Source organism: Sander vitreus, chromosome 13 (genome assembly GCF_031162955.1).
Source record: "Sander vitreus isolate 19-12246 chromosome 13, sanVit1, whole genome shotgun sequence".
NCBI lineage: Eukaryota > Metazoa > Chordata > Actinopteri > Perciformes > Percidae > Sander > Sander vitreus.
Window position 1 is genome coordinate 9,243,537 of NC_135867.1, and position 23,927 is coordinate 9,267,463.

General features: G+C 40.3%; 1 protein-coding gene across 10 annotated transcripts in view; it reads right to left on the reverse strand.

Annotated features, from left to right (window-relative positions):
* rapgef6 (Rap guanine nucleotide exchange factor (GEF) 6) overlaps nt 1–23,927 on the reverse strand; it is a 150,859-nt gene that overhangs the window by 82,198 nt on the left and 44,734 nt on the right. For 3 of the 10 annotated variants that reach the window (XM_078265207.1, XM_078265210.1, XM_078265206.1), the window contains exons 5-6: nt 14,343–14,412; nt 3,737–3,880 (exon numbers count right to left, since the gene is read on the reverse strand). In XM_078265207.1, the coding sequence (XP_078121333.1) occupies nt 3,737–3,880; nt 14,343–14,412 (214 nt within the window). Of the gene's footprint in view, nt 1–2,123; nt 2,142–3,736; nt 4,658–14,342; nt 14,413–21,631; nt 21,815–23,927 lie in introns of those variants that run through there. The other 7 variants (XM_078265200.1, XM_078265199.1, XM_078265204.1 and 4 more) reach the window with 5 other exon arrangements.

The window sequence follows — 23,927 nt, forward strand, 5'->3', positions numbered from 1 at the left end:
AAAATAAAATAAAGCTTGATCTAATCGGCAGTTTGTCTTTTATTCTCTGCTCAAGATACTAAATATGCTATATGTTCTTTGTATCCCTGCACCATTTTTAGGACTCTTCTCAATTCATAGCTCCAAGAACTTTCATTCACTCCAGAGCGAGCCATTAAGAGAGAGAGAGAGAGAGCGAGAGAGAGCGAGAGAGAGCGAGAGAGAGAGAGAGAGAGAGAGAGAGAGAGAGAGCAGACACTGGTGTACACCAGTGATAATGGATTACTGATGTTATTATGGTTCAATAAGGTCTCTAAACAACATCCTCTGATCCACTGCCAGAAAAAACTGTTCTCTTTAAGTGTGTGTGTGTGTGTGTGTGTGTGTGTGTGTGTGTGTGTGTGAACAATATTAATTTGTAGTCTGTGAAACATCCATCTATTACCATTATATCATCACAAATAGACGACCCCCTTAAAGCTATAGTGCGTAGTTTCGGTCGCCCCCATGAGGAATTCTAAGTAATGACAATAACACTGTCGGAGCGTCCACATGATACAAGCCTTACGTGATCGTGCACGCGCCCCCACCCCTCCTCCACTCAGTTGCCTGTAGCCAAGGAGGACACGGAGGATTAAAAAAAACATGATGGACTCTTCACAAGAGGTAATTATCTTTACTCGAGCTTCTGCGCGGGAAAGTCACCCGACGACACAATCTTCTGAACATAGTCATACGGAGACATACAGAGAGAGCTGTGTGGAGCTGATAGTCTTAATTAGCTTCGTAGCAACTCATTTAGCAATGGCTTGAATGTAACGGACGTTTATTAATATCAAAAAGTTACGCACTAAAGCTTTAGGATACAATAAAAAAAGTAAATAAAAATAACAGTGTCAGTGTCTTGTACAAAAACAATGTAAATGTATTTTGCTGCTGGAACAAGTTATTGGCCCTGTTGGTTTATTAATTACAGAGAAAAGGAATGTCTCTAACTGGTCAAATGATAGAACAATATATCAATCAATTACTTTACAAAAACATTCAAGCGAACAAGCATACCTTCATCCACACAGCAGCAAACAACACTTGAACTTGGAAATTCAAAGTTTGCACAACTTCAACTGTAATTCAGAGATTCTCATCTCATAGGATTTCTCATCATTATTTTTGCAGCGATATATCCCTGCATGCTAACATTCATATATGTACAGTATATAGTAAAAGGATGATCGTTAAGCAGATGTTGCCATTTTAAAAGCCCCACATTTTATAACTATTATTTATAGCTATTTCAGTGCTGCATTAATTGCAGTTTGGAAAATCCTAAATTTGGACCTCTCTCTCTGCCGTAGGAATTGGTGCAAAGACATCTCTGGCACTTAGCAAGTATGTGTTACAATATTTATGTTTATTTGTAACATTTGAGAAATATACATCTCTCAATGTATTGCTACTATGTCCATTTATTTTTTTTAAACTATTTAACTTAAACTATCACTACACATTTTTTCAATTTTCTCCTGTTTTTTTGCACCGTACAACATTTTGATTGTAAATCAGTTCTATTGCACAATCTTGGACCATGACAAGTCAGCATTTCACTGATGATGTATGTGCTCTCTCTATAACACTCTGCTCTAACACAGACTTTGTGGGGAAATTGACTGTTGGCGTTAGTGTGTGTCACCTAACCACCAACAGTACACTAGATGGGGAGAGTGATAGCAGTTTGAGAGTCGTCTCGAACCCGTCTCTGTCCCGTCAGGTTTAAATGTCAAAACTAAGCGCCTCGTCCTCCATTTGTTAACCAGTATGTTGTTGGTCCCAGCATGCATCTGTTTATTCCACAGTTGGTCCCCTTCCTATCTGCCACCCACAGTGTTGGTTGACAGAAGTATGTGCATGTGTGTGGCAGCCTCAAAATTACCCGCTTTTCCCCCAACACTGCCTGTGTCTAAACAACAGGTGCCTATCACAGAAGTGACTCATATACACATTCAGGCACACATAAACACACATGTACACTAGACATATCAACAACAACAAAAACCTGATAGATATGAAAACACTGCAAGATAAAATGATGGAGCAGAGAAAGACCTACATGTAGGGAAAGATTCATTTTTTGGAATCTGTCCTACCTGGTTTTTGTCATAATCCTGGAGACACAAGACATCAGCAAAAACATAAAAAGGGAAGAGAAAGACACAACTTACAGTCATAATGGGACAGAATGCAAACTGTCTGTGTGGGGTGTGAGTAAAATGGGTACAGGCTGGCATATGATATTCTTCTAATCTGTATTCTCATTCAGTAAAAGAAAAGTGAGCATGTCAAGGACTCCATTTAGTCACTTTACAATGACCAGAGTAGAATACATGTCATGGAACTATCATCCCTTGTATTAGGGATGTTTTGTTTTTGCCAAATGTGTCTTGAGTTCAGCCTGCCCTCCAGTCTTGCTCAAATGAAATGCAGGACTAACATAATTTTCTCTATTTTCCATGACATTCACACTGTTCAACTTGTTTTTGTCCTGCTTCTTAGTGCTGCGCTAGCACATCATAGTGCTTAGCCTTTACATAATAAATGCTGTCACAACAAATAATTTGGTGATGCTGAAGGCAAGAAGTGTAATTTAAAAAAAGTGGAACAATCACAAAGAGACTACAGAGTCACGCAGGGTCGACAGAGGACATTTTAAGCTCTCCATTAAGCCCCTTTGTAACACCCAAAGGAGCTTTACATGAGCTGGGAAAAGTGTGTGTGAGCTAAGGGTTGTGTGTGTGTGTGTGTGTGTGTGTGTGTGTGTGTGTGTGTGTGTGTGTGTGTGTGTGTCTGTGTGATTGTGTCTGGCAAAGTGTGGCTTCTAGTGATTAGTCAAAACTGTAACTGACACACGGCTTGCCCGATTGATCCTATCAGAAGGAGGGAAACCGTGCGCGTGCGCGCGCGCGCGCACACACACACACACACACACACACACACACACACACACACACAGCGTTTCAATATCTTTGTGGGGACCTGTCACTGACATAATGCATTCCCTAGCCCCTTACCCTAACCATCAAAACTAAATGCCTAACCTTAACCCTCACCCTAACCATAACCTAATTCTATCCCTAATCCTAAAACCAAGTCTTAACCCTCAAACAGCCCTTTAAAGTTGGGGGGTCCAGCATTTTGGCCCCACAAAGCTGTCCAGATCCCACAAGTATACTGTATTCACGGTTTTTGGACCCCACGAATATAGTTAAACAACACACACACACACACACACACACACACACACACACACAGTCAAATAGTCTTTTCCACCAGTACTTTTAAATCTTCATCATAACACAGAAAAAGTTGATTTTTGCACATTCAGACCATATTATGCTGGTAGTAAGTATTATAGCAAGACAAGCGTAACAGGACTAGACAAGTAGAAGCTGAGGACACTTTCCAATCATGTGTGTGTGTCATCTGTCACTGCTGAGACTAAAAGCACTAATTAGTCAGGATGTCAGCATGTTTCAGAAAATCAGACTTTTTCGATCTTATAATTGTACCAAGGATTTATTTTAAGAACCCCTGAAAACACAACCAGCTATGTATGTTCAGTGAGGGGCATAAAGTGTAATTGGGTTTGGATAAGCTCATACTATGCACATTTCTTACCATGTCACATTAATCTAAAAGTTAAGATGAAGTGGAAAAAAAGCTTGTTATTGTACGGTGCTACTAGTAATGGTGGCACTCTTACCGTGTTGTAGCCCGTGGGTTCTTGGCCGTCTGTGATGAGTTCCCGCTCTCCCCTGGGGTTGACCCTCCTGAAGCGCCGTCTGGACCTCCGTTGGGATTCTTCTCTCTGCAGAAAACTGTCGTCCCCCTCACTGCCGTTATCCACCTGCAATACACAGTCAAAACCCTCCTCAGAATAGTAGTTTCGACGGGATTCGCACCCACAACCTTCAGGTGTGTGGAAACACCTGGAGGACTGATTCTCACAGTTTGAGACCTGAGAGCACTGCTCAGAGCTGCTCCTTTTTAGTAAATCAGACTTTTGGATCTCAGGAACCGAGTTCAGATTTGTTAATTCCAAGTTCTGGTTCAGAATTTTAGATTGCTGGTTCTTGTAATCCAAGTTTTGGGTCTTAAACTCGGTTAGGTTTTGAAAGTCCGGGTTGGGATCCTTGAGTGTGTTCCCTTCCTTTTTCCGTGGCTCTGCTTCATGCCCTGGGGTTTCTGAGATCTGGTCCTGCTCTTCTGCTGGCTCCTGGTTGAACATCCAGTTCTTCCAGAGCGCAGAGAGCCGGTGCCAGCGGAGCACACTCATCCGGACGCGAGGACGGTATCAGAACAACACATAAAAGCAGGAAATACCATGGAAGGGGAGAAACAAACAAAAAAATAGGGAAACACTTTTTGACAAAAGATGAATAGAAGTGTTGCGTCCAAATGTTAAAAAAAGGTCCACAAAATCCTAAGGGATCCCGCAACATTACATCCTTTGGGGCGAGCGTCCACAAAAAAAAGAAAGAAAGAGAAGAACCAAATTAAATGAACGAACAAATGGATTCACGAGGACAAAAAAAAGTCTTCGGCGCGAGTTGCCCTCTTCTGAGAGCCAGAGAGTTCAACACAGAGTTCAGCTGCTCAACACGTTGCATACTGACTTATTCTCTCTCTCTCTCTCTCTCTCTCTCTCTCTCTCTCTCTCTCTCTCTCTCTCTCTCTCATTCTCTCTCTCTCTCTCTCTGCATACACTGAGCCCACAGTTTCCTCCAGGAAACCGTAAATACACAAATATCCTCACCCGGCAGAAAACAAAACAGCACAGCACACAGATTCCGGCCATACAATTCATTCCCTGTAGACTTCTTGTGCCGGTCTGTTGTTGCAGGAGGAATTTGTTTTCTTTCTCCATTGCATAATGTTAAGTAAGTCAATAGTCGTATTATGTCAGTAACAATGATATTTTTAAGAAATTCGAAATATGTTACTAAACCTTGAGAGGACAGACTTTGCTTCAATTTTGTAAACCACCTGGTTTGATTAATCTTCCTCTAACTTGTCTTTTATTTACTTTTGTTTTGTTATTTCTTACAGCTGGAAGTTTTATGATTGATAGTTTAGATATTTTTTTGCTAGATTGAGCAGAAATACAACTAGATACGCCAACTTTAACCCTTTCTGTTATGTTCCTCTCTTAAGTATTGTTCCAAAACATGTATGTTAAAAAGAGTACTGCATCGATTTAGCATTGCACTTTTACAACACTGTCAGACTCACGATGGACAGAGTTCAAAATCCAACATGGCTGCCCACGGTATCAACAGTTAAACAGTGAAAGCTGCAGTAACATAAAGTTATAAGCACTTCTGTCTTAGTTGTGTCACTAAATCAGTCGTTCACACAGGCATGTTCAACTTCTATCTGTGGACATGTTGTTACGCTGTTTGCATGCACAAAAACGGCGTAATGCGTTGTTATCAACTGGTATTGCTAACAATAGCTAACCGGGCTAGAGCTAATGAAAACAATGAAAATCTGACTTTTAAATGGAACGCATTCAACTCGGGTATGACGTCATTCCCAGCTCCGGCTTCCGAGTTCCGAGGTAAATAGAACGCGGCATTAGGTTCGAGAATCAGGTGTGTTATACTAGTAGCGGCTAATGTAGCCTCAAGCAGCTAGCCTCAAGCAGAGATGAGGAGCGGTCTACAGAGGTCTGGTAAGCTCACTTATTTCTTACTCCACATTTGTCACCTTAATTAAAACATTCCCGTATGCATCGGTTGATTCATATGTTTCAAACAGAGTTTCAACAGTTTGTTGTCCCTGTGCGACTGTCCATCTATCTATACATTCGCCTATTAGATGCAATTATATTGGGGTCCACAACATGTAAATCATGTATTACGTTACCCATGTGTCAGCCTAAATTCACATCTTCTAACTTGACAATCACGTCATGCTTAAGGGTTTGTGGTCAGCTGTTATTGCTTAGTAGTTCATCCTTGCCTGTCCAGAATACTGATTGGATAATTTGGCATCTATTAACAAGTATGCTCTATGTTTCTGTTTGCTTGGTCAGAGTATCGCTGCCTGTTGTTCAGCCTTCCAGTTTGTCAAGCTTTCTGCGTCTGCCAGTCTGAGAAGCCAAGAGAGGAGAGAAATTAACGTGATCCAGCTGCTGGTGTTTGAACATTTTTAAGATGCATCTTGTTGCCACTCCTCTTTCTGTGTCTCTATCGCACTTATCTTCACTTTCTAGCTCATTATCTTTATTATTTCCCTTTCCTGGCTGGTTGTGAGGCTCTCATAATCCTTCTACCTCGTACTCTTCGTCTGCATTTTTTCACTCTGTCTAGTCATGTATTAAGCTATAAGCTATAGTCGCTGACAGCTAAAATGCATCAATTAGCACACAAAATGTTCATGCATTCATTCATGTACAACATGTGCATACCTAGTATCAGAAATAGGTTGACTGAATCCATTTTACAATACTGCAATCCATCCACAAATGATTATGTGCTTTCAGTGTGTTTAATTAAAAACAATCTTGTGGAGAATATTTATCTTTTTCAACCAAATAAATAGTATTACTGTTACTTCACAGAACCAATGCAGAATACAAATGTATACGGTATGTATGTACATTATAGACTACATTTACAGTTAGATAGATAGAGATAAAGAGATAAAATGGCTAGGCAGGATTTTGGTATGAAATCTTTCAAATAGTCATTCTACTTGCCCCTTTCAACTTAGAATGTGGTAATGTGCTTACTATGAAAGAGCAATATTTCATCATAGTGTATAAATGCCACAGACAGTTATTTCATAAGTGACTATTATTTGTTTCCGCCCCAACATATAGAGTGGCCTTACAGACCTATGATTGTCCATGAAAAGTTGAGACAGGGGTAAAAGACTATGAGCTAAAGAACCGCCAGAGAGAACTTTGCTGCTTGCCTTCCTGTATTCCCACATGTAACAAATACAATAACACCCATGATACCTAAATACCATGAAAAGACTAGGATTATATCGCTCAAAAGCAAACATCACAGAGCTGTTTGATTGAAGACAATCTCACACATCGATTAGAAAGCGGCTTTAAAGTAAAACACGAAAGAGAAGATGGACCCAAAGATTTTCTGTCACTGCTGAAATGGGACTCAATAGCTGCTATGGGGTCAAAGACAGAGGAATAACCTTAAACCCCCCCCCCCACCTATCCCATGAGCACCACTTCAGTCAGCCATTCAGAACTCTTGCCTTTATGTTTCTGACTGACTGTCACAGCCATAATGTGACCATATTTCCTGTTGCCTCTGTCCATTTAAATATATGTGTGTGACTAACTTCCCACGTACTCATCATTCAGTTTACATTCCTCTCTATCTATCTGATGGTTTGGCTGCCAGCGTGCCTCACCCCCTTTTGCTCTATTCATTCATTTCTTACTCCCCTCTTCCTACTACTTACATCCTTTCATTCCACCGCAGCTCCCCCCCCCCACACACACACACACACACACACACAGAGACTCAAAAACAACCCCACCCTGTCAGTCTGTGAATGTCACCCCTGTCCATCTTGTGACAAGAGTCATGACGATAGCCACAAATTACACTCCCTCTACTATCCCCATGGCCCTAATTAGCTGATTGGCTGCAATGCAGTGTGACTAGACCACAGTCCCTCTGCTCTTGTGTGTTTATGTATTTATCTGAAAGTGTGTGTGTGTGTGTCTGTGTGTGTGTGTGTGTGTGTGTGTGTGTTTAATAGTGTTCCTGACAGCTTGTGTTTTATTCCTTTTGTGGTTATCCAAATTCTTCCTTTTTATGTCTGAAGGTATCATTGATGATAAGCACTCACTGCTAAGGTGCGTCCCAAAAATCATTAATCACTCAACCAGTGCTATGGTGTGTTCTTTTGGATTTAGGGAAAAGATGTGCCACAGTTTTCTTTGTCTGTTCAGCTATTACCATTCAAGCTGACTACCCAGTTTTTCTCCTGTTTATTCCAAACAAGCCGCTGCTGTCTGAAACCTAACATGCATCAACTGCTGTGTGTCAGAAGGATTTTTCCAGGAAAGCCTCAACTGACAGCAAATGCAAAAGCTTTCATTCACAGAGTATAGGTTGAAAGGCAACTGCGTTAAGAATCTGGCAAAAGTGGGATTTCATTTTATCTAGACAGATTGACACCCAATCGTCATCTGCTTGCAACAAACATTTGTATAGACCGACATAAGCAGTACATGATAAATGAATATACATAGTGAAATCACTCCTTAGTCTTAAAAAGGAAGAACATGAAGCTGACCATGTGAATCTCTTGACCTGAGATTGGCCCGACTTGACAATAGAAGTCCAACCTGCTTTTAAAGCCAGAATCTGCTGATAGTGTTCTGGACCTCTGCACACTGTCACACAATGTGTTGAAGAATCAGCTATGTTTTGGTCATAGACTTTTGTCAGGCAATAAACAATCTACAAAATAATCTACCGGTAATAATAATCTAAATGCACACATAAGTCAAATAAAAAATAGGTATAAACAATTAGAATGGGTTATACCAGTATCTGTAACACAATGCCATTTCTCAAGGAGGCTTTCTTTCACTGGCCTCTCAACAAAGGTGAAATGTGTACATGGGGTTTTCTGTTCATGTTTAAAGATAAGTGGATAAGTGGGTTTACAAAGATAAAACAACTGTTTTCTTGTAGCATTGTACAATATCTCCCATTAGTCTTAGACAGATGTGCTGTCAAAGCCAGGAGATACTGTCTCACTAGTCCAATAATCACAGGGTGTTTAAGACTGATTTTGCCTTTGAAAACTGGATTATCTTTTTTTGTTTAGCTCTGTGTACAGCTCAAATCTGTCTAAATGTAGAGGTAGTCATAATCTGCCAATTCCAAAGACGTATAACCTGTATTAATATAATTATATCTATTGCACATCTGTTTTTCCTCCACAGCCAACACCACTTATCATACTGATGTAGTTCTGTACATCTGTGTGTCTCTAACTGTCTATTTGCACATATTCTTTATACTGTGCACAACTGCACATTCCTTATTCAACATTTGGTTTGTTTTAAATCCGTGTACAGCTCTTTATACTTCAGAAAATATATTGTAGTTATACTTTGACTGTTATTCATCACAACACCAAGGCAATTTCCCTGTTTCTGAAAACCTACTTGTCAATAAGCCCGTTTCTGATTCTGGCCCTCGCATTAGCATATTGTACTTGTACATATTGGTACTTTGTTATTTACTTCCAATGAGTCTTGATTGAGTCCAGATTCAAAGACCCATCCTGCTCTGCTGCACCACAGACCATTAAAAGGTGGCCAAGACAAGGATATGCTTGGATATTAGCAACAATAACAGACTCTACATAGTCTCATTTCCTGGTTCGCAGACAAAAATGCTAGTACTTGAAAAACGGACATGCCCATATGTGTAGATACAGACAGAAAAACACCTCATGTTCTCCCTAGCTCAGCTGATCCACGTTGTCTCTTTCTAGCACTCATTCCTCTCCTCCTTCCCCCCTCTGTCACCACCAACATCTCTCTCTACTCTTCCTGGACAACACAAACAGTGGATGGTTTAACACAAACCCAGGCATGATTTATGCAAATCTATTCTGTGGCTCTTGTCCTGCAGTATCCAACTTCACATTCACACAGCATCACACAATCATACCTGGACGATTATCAGTACTCCCGCTACTCCCTTTTATTGTCGCAATAGCCTCTGAATGGACCCACGGGGCTAGTTTAGGATTAAGTGCCTTGATGAAAGGGCACCTCACTATTATAACACTTTTTCATTGAGGGAACTTTCTAGGAAAATGATGTTCTAATGTCCCTGAACTATTGTGGGGGAGTGTGCAGCCCTGAATGTCGTTGATTGGTCAACCACATGCCTCAAGGCTGCTACAAATTCAGTGTGGCATTCATTCAAACAGTAAGGAATTTATACTGATGTTTACGCAAGTAGTGAAAGCGACTTCCTGAATTTAGTTGATGCAGCTCCTTGTTTCCTGGGACTATTTGATCAAAAAGTGCCACTGGTTAACGAGGGGAGACTGTTACTCCTTTACTTTCCCCTTCTCCTGGTTTGTAGTTCTGTTACAAACAATCTTTCTTTTACCTGAAGGCGACAAGTGCCCCATTATCTAACTGCTAATTCCCTTGCTTCCTTCCTCCCTCTTTCTTTCCACTCAGCAACCCAAACTAACAGCACACACAAGCAAACAAACGTTGAGTTCTGAACTCTTCCCATATAATGTATAAATAAACATCATTAGGGACTGTTCGGTATTTATGGTATGGACCACCGGAGGAAAATAGGGGAGGGTCGTGTCTTTTTATTCTTTGTTGAGGGGAGGGTCATCCAACATTTTTCAGTCCGGGGGGGGTCACCCAACTTTTGTATTCATGAAAGTAAAATTTCAAAGTGGCTTGTTTGGTGCATATTTTTCCATGTAGCTCTCTCAGTCTCGGCCCTCCTTCGCTACCAGATGGGTCTGACCCATGAGTTTGCTGTGGGGCAGGGCATAGACATATGGGGCAGGGGGAGCTGCCCCCCTGGTGGCTGAAACGGATAATTGCATTGTTTAAAAAAATTAGTGGAATAATTCTGGCATGATCAGATATTTTATAAATATCTTAAATAACACAAAACATCTAAATGGTGGTAGGTAATCAGTTTTCATATACTGCTTTAGTAAAAAAAAAAAATTTCCTGGCTGACGATGGGAGCAGCAGGACGTAAAAAACGTAAATGACCGCGCCAAGGTTGCAATAAAGGTTTCCTAAATGCCACATTTGATGTCAGCTTACTAATTGATTGCGGGTTTTGTGTAGATTTGGACTTTTATACGTTTATTCCACTTTGTTTAAACGGCGAAGTGGAGAAAGCCTAGTGACGAGTCCATAGCAACCAGTTTGTGTGTTTGAATGTTACCCAGAGTGCCTTGCTGAATGGTTTCAATATTTTATTGTTTTATTTCATGTGAATACTAGTTTACTAGAGGAGTAATTTAGTATTTGAAGTAATGCAATAATGCAGGAATTGTTTCCATGCTTATTTTGTTTCCACAACGTTAGTGAGTAAATCTACTGAAATGGCCACCACACCATAACAGAGGAGTGGGATGCGTCAGATCAGAATGCAGAGGTTTAGTCTCGTATGTCATAGCTGTAAAAAAAACAAAAAAAAACAAACAATGGAAATCTGTATATATTTGCCAAACGCAAACCAGTACAGAAGGTATTGATACATTGTTGGGGGAGGGTCATTCCTTTTTTCCAAATCGTTTTGGAGGGTCACAGAAATTGTTTTACTGGCGAGGGGAGGGTCATGTCTTTTTTGGCTAAAGGTCCCAAAACTCCTCCGGTGGCCCCTTAATAAATAACGAACAGTCCCTTAGAAATTCGAAATATATATACAGTACGTGCAAGTTAATTTGCTTGATAATGTTCGGCCACCTATTTATATTGAAACAGGATACAAAAAGTATGCTGTATTGTATGGATTGCAATCATAATCATTTAACTTTTCGCACACTTTTAAAAGTGCAAATTGACAATCGTTTTTACACTTTGGGGTAAAAGCGTATTGCCCAAAATTTGCAGCGATGTGTTGCTATGCCAACATTTTTAACTGTGTCAACTAAAACTGAATGCCACATATAAATCAATGCAATCAGTGGTGCAAAAACTTTCTGAAAGAGATATTTCCCTATTTTTCTTCTTTTCAGCTGTAGAAGAAAAATGACTTCCTGTAAAACAGGGGAATTTTCCCAGTGAAGAACTGCCTGAAGCACTAAATATGAATAGTTTCAGTGCCAAACTGGTTTAATCATTATTGTGTTACAGCGAAAAGCGATAAAGACATTAATTGAAATGAGAATCTTGAACAATATTGGCTCAGTTTAAAGCGAACAGAGTGTCAGTGTCTAAGGATAATAAGGGTTCATCATTGTTCCCCTGGCTACAGTTATGACAGTTATGTAAGTCTGTACAGCCATAGCAACCGAAATCTCAGATGAGGGTTTCTTAAAAGTTCCGGTACAAAACCTTGCAGGGGACTTCCTGTAATGTATGAGAGTCCATTGACCTCACTATTAAAAGTCAAAGATAATGGACAGGTAACGATAAAGAAGCCACAAGTCAAATCTGTGGAGCGTCTTATATTCCTGATTCAGTAACAGTGGAGCTGGTGCTACCTGCTGCTTTTTGTGTAAAACTTTACTGCTTATCCTGTTGTATCCCTTTTGATCCCTCTAGTCCCTCAGATACAGAGGCGTAAGGAGAAGGAAGATTGAAGAACAGCAAGGACATTTAGGGAAGAGACAGAGAATTTGTAAGCACTGCAACCTTGTGGAGGCAAACAGAAACACACTGCATGTATTATGCTAAATATAGCATGGTAAACTTCAGCTGAAAGAGTACGTTCAGATATTCTCCTTAATTTAAGGAAGTTTTACCAGTAGTTATACAGACGTCCAGACTTTGCTGGTGGTCTATGTACTTGGTGAAAACTACACTGGAAGAGGAAAGCGTTAGACATAAAATGACACTACAAGCCAGTTCACATCCTGGCTTACAAAGACTACATTCAGGAATACAAATCTGCTCTTAAAACTGCTCACTCTACCTACTACTCTAGCCTCATACACTCTGGTTCTGCAAATCCTAAGATCCTTTTCTCCACAATAAACAAGCTCCTCAAACCCTTGGACAACTTCTCCCACTCCTTCACAGCTGATAAATGCAACACCATCCTGGCATTCTTCCAACACAACACTGAGACCATATACAACCAACTGGCCATCTCTAGCCCCACCCTCTCCATCCCTAAAACTGTCACTCTCCCCCTAACAGACCGGTCATTCTCGCAGTTCTCCTCCTCCTTATCTCCTCTGATCACAGCAAAACACTGTCCGGCATAAAGACTGCTACCTGTGCACTTGATCCCCCACATTAGTCAAAGCCTGCCTCCCTGCTACCTGCCCACTCATCCTCTCTGTCATAAACTCCTCCCTGTCTACTGGCTCTGTTCCCTGTTCCGCAAGCTAACTTCCTCAAACGCAACATTGACAAATCGGAAATCCTCATCATCAGCCCAAAATCCCTCATCATATCCTGCCAAAACTTCTCCCTCTGCATCGATGGTTTTTCTCTTCCAGCCTCCACAAAAATCCAAAACATCGGGGTGATCTTTGACAAACCCTAGCCTTCGAGTATCACATCAACCACATCACAAAATCTGCATTCGTCCATCTCAAAACATTGCCCACCTTCGTCCCTCCCTTTCCTTCTCAGCCGCTGAAACACTCATCCACGTATTCATCACCTCATGACAGGCCTACTGCAACAGCCTTCTGTACGGCACACCCACCAAATTCTTTTGGTGTTGTTATTGTTGTTAAACTGATCTGGTTATTGTTTTTCTTTGTCTTTACCTTGTAAAGTGGCTTGGAGTACCTTTTAAAGCGCTATATAAAATAAATGATATTATTATTATTATTATTATTATTATTACTACTATGATGTTCCTTTAAGCACCCTGTCACAAAGCTACACCTAGATTAAGGGAAGGATGAGAGTTACAGATCACTCTGGATAAACAGAGAACTCCATTTCTGACTGAGACTTGCAACCCGTGCAACATCAAGGCTACAAACAACCGTAATGCAACACTTTCTTTCTGATTTTGTAAAGATTTTTTGCCCATTATGTGATAGGTAACAGTGTAGACATTAAACCTAATTTATAAACATAACTCATCCCCCACTTTTCAAACATAATGTCCATTTACAAAATATCCTCTTATGTTTACGGTATACAAATACGCATATATATATATATATATATATATATATATATATATATATATATATATATATATATATATATGGTAATTCCATTTGAGTATTTAGATTGCCTGGGCTTGAACATTGCTACATAAATAGGTATAAAAAAAAATCCAATGGTGAACGCTTGGGCAAAGTATCCTGCCAATGAGGCTCATTTGAATTTGTAGACAAAGATACAACACAAACAGAGAGGGGGGGCGGGGGGGGAGAGAAGGAGAAGAACTGAGATGGGGGAGACAGAGAGGAAGAGGGAGAGTGATAAAAGAAAGGGAGAAAAAGGATGAACAAGAGAAGAGTACAGGAGGAAAAAAGGTGATACAGACATCAAGTAAAGATGGAAAACATTGGGAATAATATCAAAGAGATGGGAAAGGTGGGAGGATAAAAAGGGAGGTGCTTGGTGGAGAAACCAAAGAGTCTAAAAGAGGGACAAAGGCAGCGCTTCTACTCACCACAATCATTTCTGACGGCTCCAAAGTGATGCATTCACAGCCTCGTCTGCCCCCCAGCTGCTTGCCAAAGCTGAGAGAGTGAGAGTGAGAGTGAGAGAGAGAGAGAGAAATAAATGTTAAAACAGAAACAAACCAAAGGCAAAGATAAGACAATTCTCACACTGACAGTGTCAACAAATGCAGTCAATCACATCTGCCCACCCACAGAGAGTTGTGACAATGAGAATTTACGCCACTGAATGGCAATAATTGCTCAACTCAAAATTGAGATGTCCGCGGATTAAATGTAAAATGATACCAAGGGTTCATGAAGAGAAGTAGCTTAAGTATCTGTTCGATGTAGTATTTTTACATGAAACTAATGTAAACTAGAGGACTGGCTCTACATTCAGACATACACATTTGGTATAATAAAAAAATTATATATTATTATTATTCATATGTATAATATTAAACATTTGGCTGAATCAATACGAGTTGGAGCAGGTGACACATATACCAAAGTAATGATGATATAACTGAAAACAGCTCCGACACCAATGGGTGTCAATCAACAGCAGTAATGAGACAGTTCACTTCTATCAAATTGTTGGAGATAACATATTTTTAAGGTGCCCTGAAGAGATAGTTTCAGAAAAGCATTGCCTTCAGTATTTTATGAGATCAGTAATGCAGTTTTAGTGATTTAACAATCTTTTATCGAGAGACACTAGGTCTATCAACTAAGGGTAAGAGACCTACCAGACACCTAAAATTTGCTACCAACATATAACATATATGGCATGGCTCTGTTGGCATTAGAGCAGTACAGTTGAACCAACAGTTTGTGGTGGCCTAACCACTGAAAGAAAAGAGAGTGTAGATCAATAAGCATTTATAATTGACACCTTAATATAACTGCACACAGTCCGCAGAGAATTAAAACACAATCAGTGCTTCACCACTTTAACCAGACAAAAATATAATCCTTACAAAGACATGTTGGGAACTTATACATTTATATACATTCTAACAGTCTTCTCTTAGCAGCTGACTGGCGTTTACATACAGGACATCATTCAGATCAATAGATACAACTGACCACAAACATTTCAGCTTGCATGCTTGAGTGAACTTACGGGCATTGTTAAAACACTGCAGTTCCAGTTAATAGTATTTGCACAATGTTAGCCGCAGTCGGCTGTTGTGTCCTCTGGTACTGTAAGCAGTGCGGTGAGACCATTTGGGTCAGTCTGCTATATAGAGATGGCCATACATCCCGATACCGATACCAGGGTTTTAGGCAGTATCGGAGCCGATACCGATACTGGTATTGGTATCGGAACATCTCTACTGCTATATACTCGTCACATGAAGATTCAAGTCAAAAAGTGTTTGACTTTAACATAATTATATTTTTAAACCTCAAAAGCCATTCACAGCTTGTGTGCAAAAAAAAACCCACACACAACAGAAATAAAACCTTCATTGGGTTGATTGTTTTCACTATCAGTTCAGCTGTTCACTATTAATCAACATAATATAAATACATTGTTTAAAAGAAAAATGTCTTAAGTGACGTCTTAACATTGCTTGTTTTGTCTAACCAACAGCCTACTGTACATCCAGTTTACTATGATAAATATAAATGTGAATTCTGACATTTGAGAAGCTGGAACATGGGAATCTTTGGCACATTAATGATTAATCGATAATCAAAATAATTGCCCATTAATCTTCAGATGATTGACTTATCTATCATTGACTAATTGTTTCTGCTTCGGGGCTGACATTGTTCACCATGATGTACGTGCACAGTGCACAATGTTATGCAACAGACATGCCAACACCATACTCAGTAGGCAAAAACAAACAGGGGTTTTAAAATGCGTTTGAATTTTGAGACATTTCGTCTTCATCTTTGAAAATTGACGACTCCCACTTTGAGTGTCTGTGTTTATGCATATGGTAATTATGCATGTCTTTGTGATTCCCCTGTGCTGTCTAAGTGTGTGAGTGTGTGAGAGATACCCCGGCCGTCTGAGCAGCTCAATCACGGTGCGAGGTGATCCCTGAGAACAGACTGGGCTGTGAACATGTCTCGCTCCCTTTGGCATGCTAAAAGGGGCGACTCAGCATTGTATGGGAACTGGAGGAGCGGCTGGTTTTAATTATGGAAGCGTGCTGAGCTGGGAGAGGGCCAACATTCACTCTCACATCTCCTTTCTGGTTACGTTCTCACACTGTCTCTCACACTGTCTCTCACACAGTGGCTTCCCCCCCCCCTTCTCTTTGGTTTACAGCTTTCGGCTCTCCTCAGTCATTTCTCTCCTGCTTCCTTTATTTCGCTTCCTTTTGCCCTTCACCTCCACTAGCCTCCCTGCCAATACTTTCTCTTTACCCTTCCTTTTTTCTGCTTCTTTTTCTATCTGATGCCATTTCTAAACATGTTCTCCCCTTTAAGCTCTTTTTGTTGTCCCCTCCTCCTCCTCCACTTTTTTCGTTTTATTTTTCCACCGCCATCTCTCCCACTCCATTCACTTATCTTCCTGTTGTCCTTCTTTTCCCCATGTCCTGTCCACTTCACTTCTCTGCCTTTTTCATCTTATTTTCTGCTTTGCTGTTTTCTTCCCCTCTCTCCTCATCTCTATTCTGCATTCCCTTTCATCCTTTCTCTTCTTCCTGTTGGCCCTTCCTCTCTCTGGGCCCCCCCAAAAAACAGAAGAAGTAAACTTTCATCTCATCACCTCCTTAATCACAGTTTCACACCGGCACAGACACTACTCTCACATTTTCAGCCTCTTGATGTAACGCTCAGATGAAAGCCCGTCTTCATAATGTGTTCTGATGATGGAAACAATGATGAAAGTCCTCTTTTTTTTGAATTGGATGAGCAGCTATTTTCTAGGAAACAGTATAAGGAAGCGATCGTAAAATCAAAGCTTTGGTGCGTGATTTTTTCTAAAGAATGAGTGATATTCACAGCGGCTAGAGTTGAAAAAAAGCTGCCATTGGACGAAAACTAGAACCATATTGTTGCTGGAAACCTCTCTCATTGTAGCTGAACAAGGGCGCAATTAGCTGTGAGAGGATTTATTTGACACTTAACTGCCACATGCACTTAGGTACAGCGTGTATCCACATGTTCAGACTCAAGATTCCCAGAATGAGTTGAAACAGAGGTTCACATTTGAGCATCCATCCCTGCGGATACAGCCTTTTGGCAACACAATTAAGGCTAAAAGGATATTTAAAATGTTCTACAGGAAACTATTCACTAAACTTATATTTTTATAAAGTGCACTGGTCAGGTGAATCCAGGGACAGTAAAAGCAATTATTCCTTTGCATTGGCTTTTTTTTTATTGTATTTATGTTAATACTATTTAAAGCATTGGCAGAGAAAGAAGCATATTTGTTCAGGAGACCCCAAAATGAGGCAAAGGAGTTTCAACAAAATATTTATGCTCTGTGTATATTGTTAATTTGTTTGTATCTGCATCAATTAATCAGGTCATATTTTACGGAGCCACCTCTCCGGAAATCCTGTTTTTGCATGCCTCCCTGCATTTAGGCCAAAGATCAGTGTCAGCTGCAGAAAGCATTCCTAGAGCTGCGAGGGGTTTACTGTCATCTGTCAGTGACACTTCAGTGAGGAAGATGTTTGCCAACACATGGGCTACAACACCAGGTCCACCAGTTAAAATTCCCCAAATTGTTTAACACCCCAGGAAATTGTGTGTTTTTTGTTTATCTTTGAGAAATAAGTATCAAGTTTCTTTAAATATTCTGAACTGGTTTGATCAAAAAAAGTATAAAAGGTCCTGCATCACAAAGCCTAGTAACTGAATTAAAAAATATGACTATATATATATATATATAGTGAATACAACAGCTCCCACCAGAACATGAACACCCAGGCGTGGTTTTAAGAGTGCCCAGAGAGGAATGCAGTCTGCTGGGCTCAGAGTTCTCTCAGAGCCCTTAGCCTGGAGGTCTGCCCTACTCTGACAGATCTCTCCACACTCCACTGAGGCGAGACGCATTGTCCCTGTCAGCGCAGTACTAAGCCTGCCAAGCACGTCTCCTCACTGTGTCTGTGTCTGTGTGTGTGTGTGTGTGTGTATCTGTCAGCAGTGAGGTGAGACAGGTTGTGTGAGACAAACAAAGGAGACATACGGTTTGCTATTGATAAAGGAGCAGGAGGAGAACTAGTACTGTATGTACTGTGTGGACAAAAAATAAAATACACATTCCCATGTTTGCTCCTTTCTCCTTCTCTGACATAATGCATTCCCAAATAAGTAGAAGAATCAACAAACTTGAGTCAAATCATAGTGAGTGATTGAGTTTGTGCCCACCAAATAATGCTGTTGCCCTAACTGAATTGAGATATCAGACATCAGCTGGTGTCTCACAGAGGAAATAAGACAAAGCTCTTAAACCAAAACATGGCCAAAGCTTTAGTGTGACTAAATGAAAGTGGGTCCAGAGTGTCATGAACTCGTCAAACAAACCCACTGATAAACGCGTTCCTAGAGTTTATTTTACAAGTTTATTTACTCCTTTATGCTTGCTCTTGGGGGAATTACTGTAATTGTTGAGTCTTTGTAAATTATAGAGTGTGGTCTAGACCTACTCTCTGTAAAGTGTCTTGAGATAACTCTTGTTATGATTTGATACTATAAATAAAACTGAACTGAACTCCTGCACAATAAAGAGTTACACCATGTGTGCAGAAGAAAAATCACTGTTGTAGTAAATCTCACTGCACTCCAGTTCTTTAGAAGTTCTTCTTTATCTCTGCATGAAATAAAAGAAGTTTGACTCGAAATGAACGTGTTTCTTGATAAACAACCTTGAAGAAGCTGATACAACACACGTTGCTTGTTCGCCACTACTTTGGCATCCCCACAGTAGGATTGATGATTATTTCAAATCACTAAAACTATGTCTTGGACCCTTTGTCTTTGACAAAAACCTTAAATGATCTACTGCTCTTACAGCAACATTTTGTAGGATGAGCTATTATGGGTTTTCTTTTTTCTTCAACTAAGTCATTTTTCCTTCAAATTGAAAGCTCTCCGCACAGCACTGAAGCGGCGCCTGTGCTGGATTTCGGCAGGTGATGATTCCTCTCCCCTTTTTTTTTCTGCAGAAACAAGTTGCTGGCAGACGGGAGAACAGGTTCAGCCCCGGTCCAGTGACAGCTGCAGCGCCCGGGGCAATAAACCATGACAGCCGGCACAGAAACTAAGGCCACACACACATGCCCTAAGCTAAAATCCAGAGATGTGGCCAAGAAGGCAAAATAAAGGGAGGTGTCGATTAAAAATAATAAAACAATATGAGAATAGAGTTCATATAATATATAAGCTTTGGATTTGACAATAAATGTTTAAGTCTGAGTTTGCACGTTATGGCATTAATTGTGGTATAAATTACGTTTTAGAATATTTTAATCATTCTTTCGGTGTAATTAAGAATCTGATTTTATTTTATCTTTAGCAATTATTTTATCTTTCCCGCAACAATCGCGAGATAAACAAGAACAAGGCGTTCACGTCACAAAGTTTTTCTCGCAGGGCTACAGTTGGTCTGAATGCACCCTTAGTCCGCAAAACATCCTACAATTGAACTGCCCACTTGCTCTAAATTTTGCACTGCTAGGTTTGTAAGTACCTTCCAAAATGACAAGCTATGGGATGCTGCACAGTATGTAGACAGCAATCTTTGAGAGTGTAATTTAACTCAATAGAAAGTTTGAGAGCGTTTCAGTCAAAAAAAAATCAAACCCAAACAGAGATCAGATCAGGGCCCATAAGTCACCCATGTCTCCATGGTAATGATGACCAACAGTAAAGAAAGAAAACCTCAGACCACAGTCTAACATACACACAGACACGCACGCACTCACATTCACTTCTACTTCTCAGTTTTTATTCCTCTCAGTTTTACTGTTTGGTTGGCTAACACTGACCGCTCTGACTCACACACACAAGAAGATTGAAAAGCTGCTGGCCAGCAGTCAACACTACAGAAAGACCACCAACACACACACCCACACCAAAAACTGCCAGACAGGCTCAAAGGAATGATGTAGTGGGTCATTCGGAAACTTTACGATTCATTTGCAAAACAACAGGGTGATCAGTTAAAGGCCTAATTCAAGCCTCAGCATATCAGAGCAAAACAGAGCACCACCGACAGCTGCTGCTTAACTCCAACGCAGTGAGCAGCTTAGAGAGATAACCATTCACACTTGACTGAATGTACATTCATTTCACACTACTGTAGATTAGCTTGCTGTAATCTTGTAGAGCAACAAGTTCCCAGAAAATCTGAAAGCGAGCAATGTGGTCAATGTTTTACTTGTGGAGGTTCAAGGAAGTAAAGTTTCAAACTAATTCGTGGTAAACACACTGAGATATGAACAATCCTTCCAGCGGACGGTTGGGGTTGGATAGTATTTAATTAAAAACAAATCTAGTATCAAATTCACTGATCAAATCCAATCGCTTATGGAATGACTAAACTAAGTTTTCGTCATTTGCAAGTCACTAAGTTATAAATAACCACAACAGAAAGACTCAGTTTCGATCTGTGATCACGTTATTGGGCAAGAAGTCAGAAATACTACAGCTTATTTTACTAAATTAACAACATTAACATTAATTAAGACAATTAAGATTCATTTCCATAAAACTGTGGCTATAATCTGATAATGAGATGAGCGGCATGAGATATAAAATGTTGATTGATAAAGATTGTTCTGACACACTGAAATAACAGCAGTACCATTCTAACTTTTACAATTTACATGGTCTAATCTAATCATATCACCCAGCCCTAGTTTGGGTCCAAATCAGGATTTAGATCGCTTTCACTCGCACATTAAATCATTAATAATTTACCAACACTCAACTAAACTTTTTTATTGTAAAGTAAAATAGAAGGCTGTTTCTCTTTTAGAAAATGTAGTGTATGTAGATAAAAATGTAGATAAAAAGGTAGATGATAAAAAGGAACAATACACAGAAGTTAGCATTGTGTTTTGCAGAGCTGTGGGGCCCAGCGGTGGTAAGCTACTACAGCTGCCACAGCGCCTTAGGGAATTCCTGGCTATCTAGTCGGTAAACTATGGCAGGCAGGAAATGAAGCATGCTGGGTTGAAGAATGCGCAGTGAAAGAGAGAGGGAGTTTTGAAAAATCTCAAGTGAATTAGCGCCTAAATCACTATTACATTACACCAAATGTCTCTGAAGTAAAATGTGCAAATGAAAGAGAAACAAAAGCTTCACTATCACTAACCACAAACGGGAATTTTAAGGGTCCCCTTCTTTGGATTCCTTGTAAGTGAAATGATATCCAGCATATTATCCACAAGTAGGAGAGGGAGAAGTACAATATTCCAGTAATCCAGGTTTAGATCCAAGCGTGTATGTTTGATACTCCAGAGTGTAAACGAGAGAAAAGTTTCTTCAGAAAGCAGAAGTAGGTGACTGTCAAGCCTTTTAGTTTGTCTTTAACTGAGGGAGGAGTGTGTGTGTGTGTGTGTGTGTTCCCTCCCGCTCTACTCAGTTCTGTCTGTCCGCTGGCTCCAGGGAGGGGTGTGTGTGTGTGTGTGTGTGTGTGTGTGTGTGTGTGTGTGTGTGTGTGTGTGTGTGTGTGTGTGTGTGTGTGTGTAGCCTGCTCATTTCCTGCCTGGATGTGCTTCTGGGCTCCAGGCGGGCAGGCTGCTCAGAAACACATGGCCAGCCACTGTTCTGCCAGGGGTTCCACATTCCCCGCAAGTGCGCGCTCGTGCACACACACACAGAGTACTCCACCCTATTAGCTCCCTCAGTGACCCTTTCCAAGCCCCCCTACCACACCTCCTGTGTACTGCAACACACAGACACATGCATATAAAAACACCCTCCAGTCCTTTGCAGGGCACCAACCTTCCCCCACCCCACCCTTTACTCGGTTATCAGCTGACCCACACACACACACACACACACACAGTGCTACCCACCCTGAGGTTATTGATAATTGCCTATTCTTTTGTCTATAGTATTCTTTCCGCTACAGTTGGTGCTTTGTGTTGTTGCTGTTGTTGGATAAAGTACCTTAACATAACACCAGCTTCTTTTATCTGTGTTACTTCAAAATGACAGTCTTCACTACAACAAACTACATCAATTGTCGCATTAAGGTTTTATTTACTTCATTTTAATTTTGCCCGACGCCTTTATCAGAAGTAACTACCAGTGAGAGAGGATGTTCAGCGTCTTAGCTATGGACACTTACTGATAGCACACGGTTGTTGTTTTTTCTGCCCCTCTTTGCCTACTTCCAACTTCTCAATTGATAGGACTTGATGTGGTTCTTTGTCTCATGTGATAGTAAACTCAATATGTTTAGGTTCTGAAGTATAAGTTATATGGAAATGTCACCTAGGGCTCCGAGAAATAGCAAATTGGCATTTTTCACAATTTGTTAGGCATTTTATAGATTAAACGATCAATTGATAATACAGTGCAGAAAACCAAGTGAAAACCAACAGCTAATGCAACAGCTGTGTAAAAGAAGTGAAAAATGTACTGTATAGAACTTTCCAAGACTTTCACTCAGATCCCCAAAGAATTTGGAATACAACTCACTAAAAGCAGCTTCCTTTTCCAGAAATTCCATGACCAGTAGGAAAACCCTGCTAATATGAATATATGCTGGTGTGTGAAACCATACTTCAGCCGTCATTCTCAACTCATGAGACCTGATATTTTATTATGATTTACGTCCACTAAATTCATGCACTTGCAACACATTTTAACTTTTTTTTCCACTAGTTTTCACATTTTGCCCATTATAGACAAGATATTAGAAAGACATTGTTGTATAATCCAACTACAACAAACATCCTCCTCTAAAATGAGAAGATGGAGTCATATCGTCACCCTGAAGTTGCTATGCAACCAGCAAATACTCCAGTGGTGTTTTTCTATTGGCACTCCTTTTTCTGCGATTTACAATACTGCGTTTGCTATTTAAAAAGGTTCAGTAGGTAAGACTTATAAAACTAACTTTCTGTCATATTTGCTGAAACTGACCCTATGTTCCAGTAGAACTACATGAAGCAGGTCATTTAAAAAAGAATCCGGCTCCTCTGGCACCACCTACAGCCTGTAGTGTGATTTGCAAAAATCCACAGCTCCCTGTTCAGATGCACCAATCAGGGCCAGGGGGGGTGTCTAACTGCGTGTCAATCACTGCTCATGCACACGCATTCATTCTCCCTTGTGGGGGGAGGGGCTTAGGAGACCGTTTTGGGCTTTAGCAGAAAGGGGGGAAGTTGTCATTGTTCAAATTTTTTCCTGGATCTTCACAATCCTACCTACAGCACATTTAATGGTATTATGAGTCTACTTGCTTGATTATCAAGGAAAATGCACATAATACATTTTGTTAGTGTGTGTAAATGTGTATTCCTTAACTTAAACATACAAAGTTAAATGAGTACCAAAAGTGTGATGTACAAGTATGAGTGTGCGTGTGTTTTCATGAATACATACGCACCATTCCCTTACGTGTCAATAAAATCTTTTCATACCTTTGCTTACAGCTC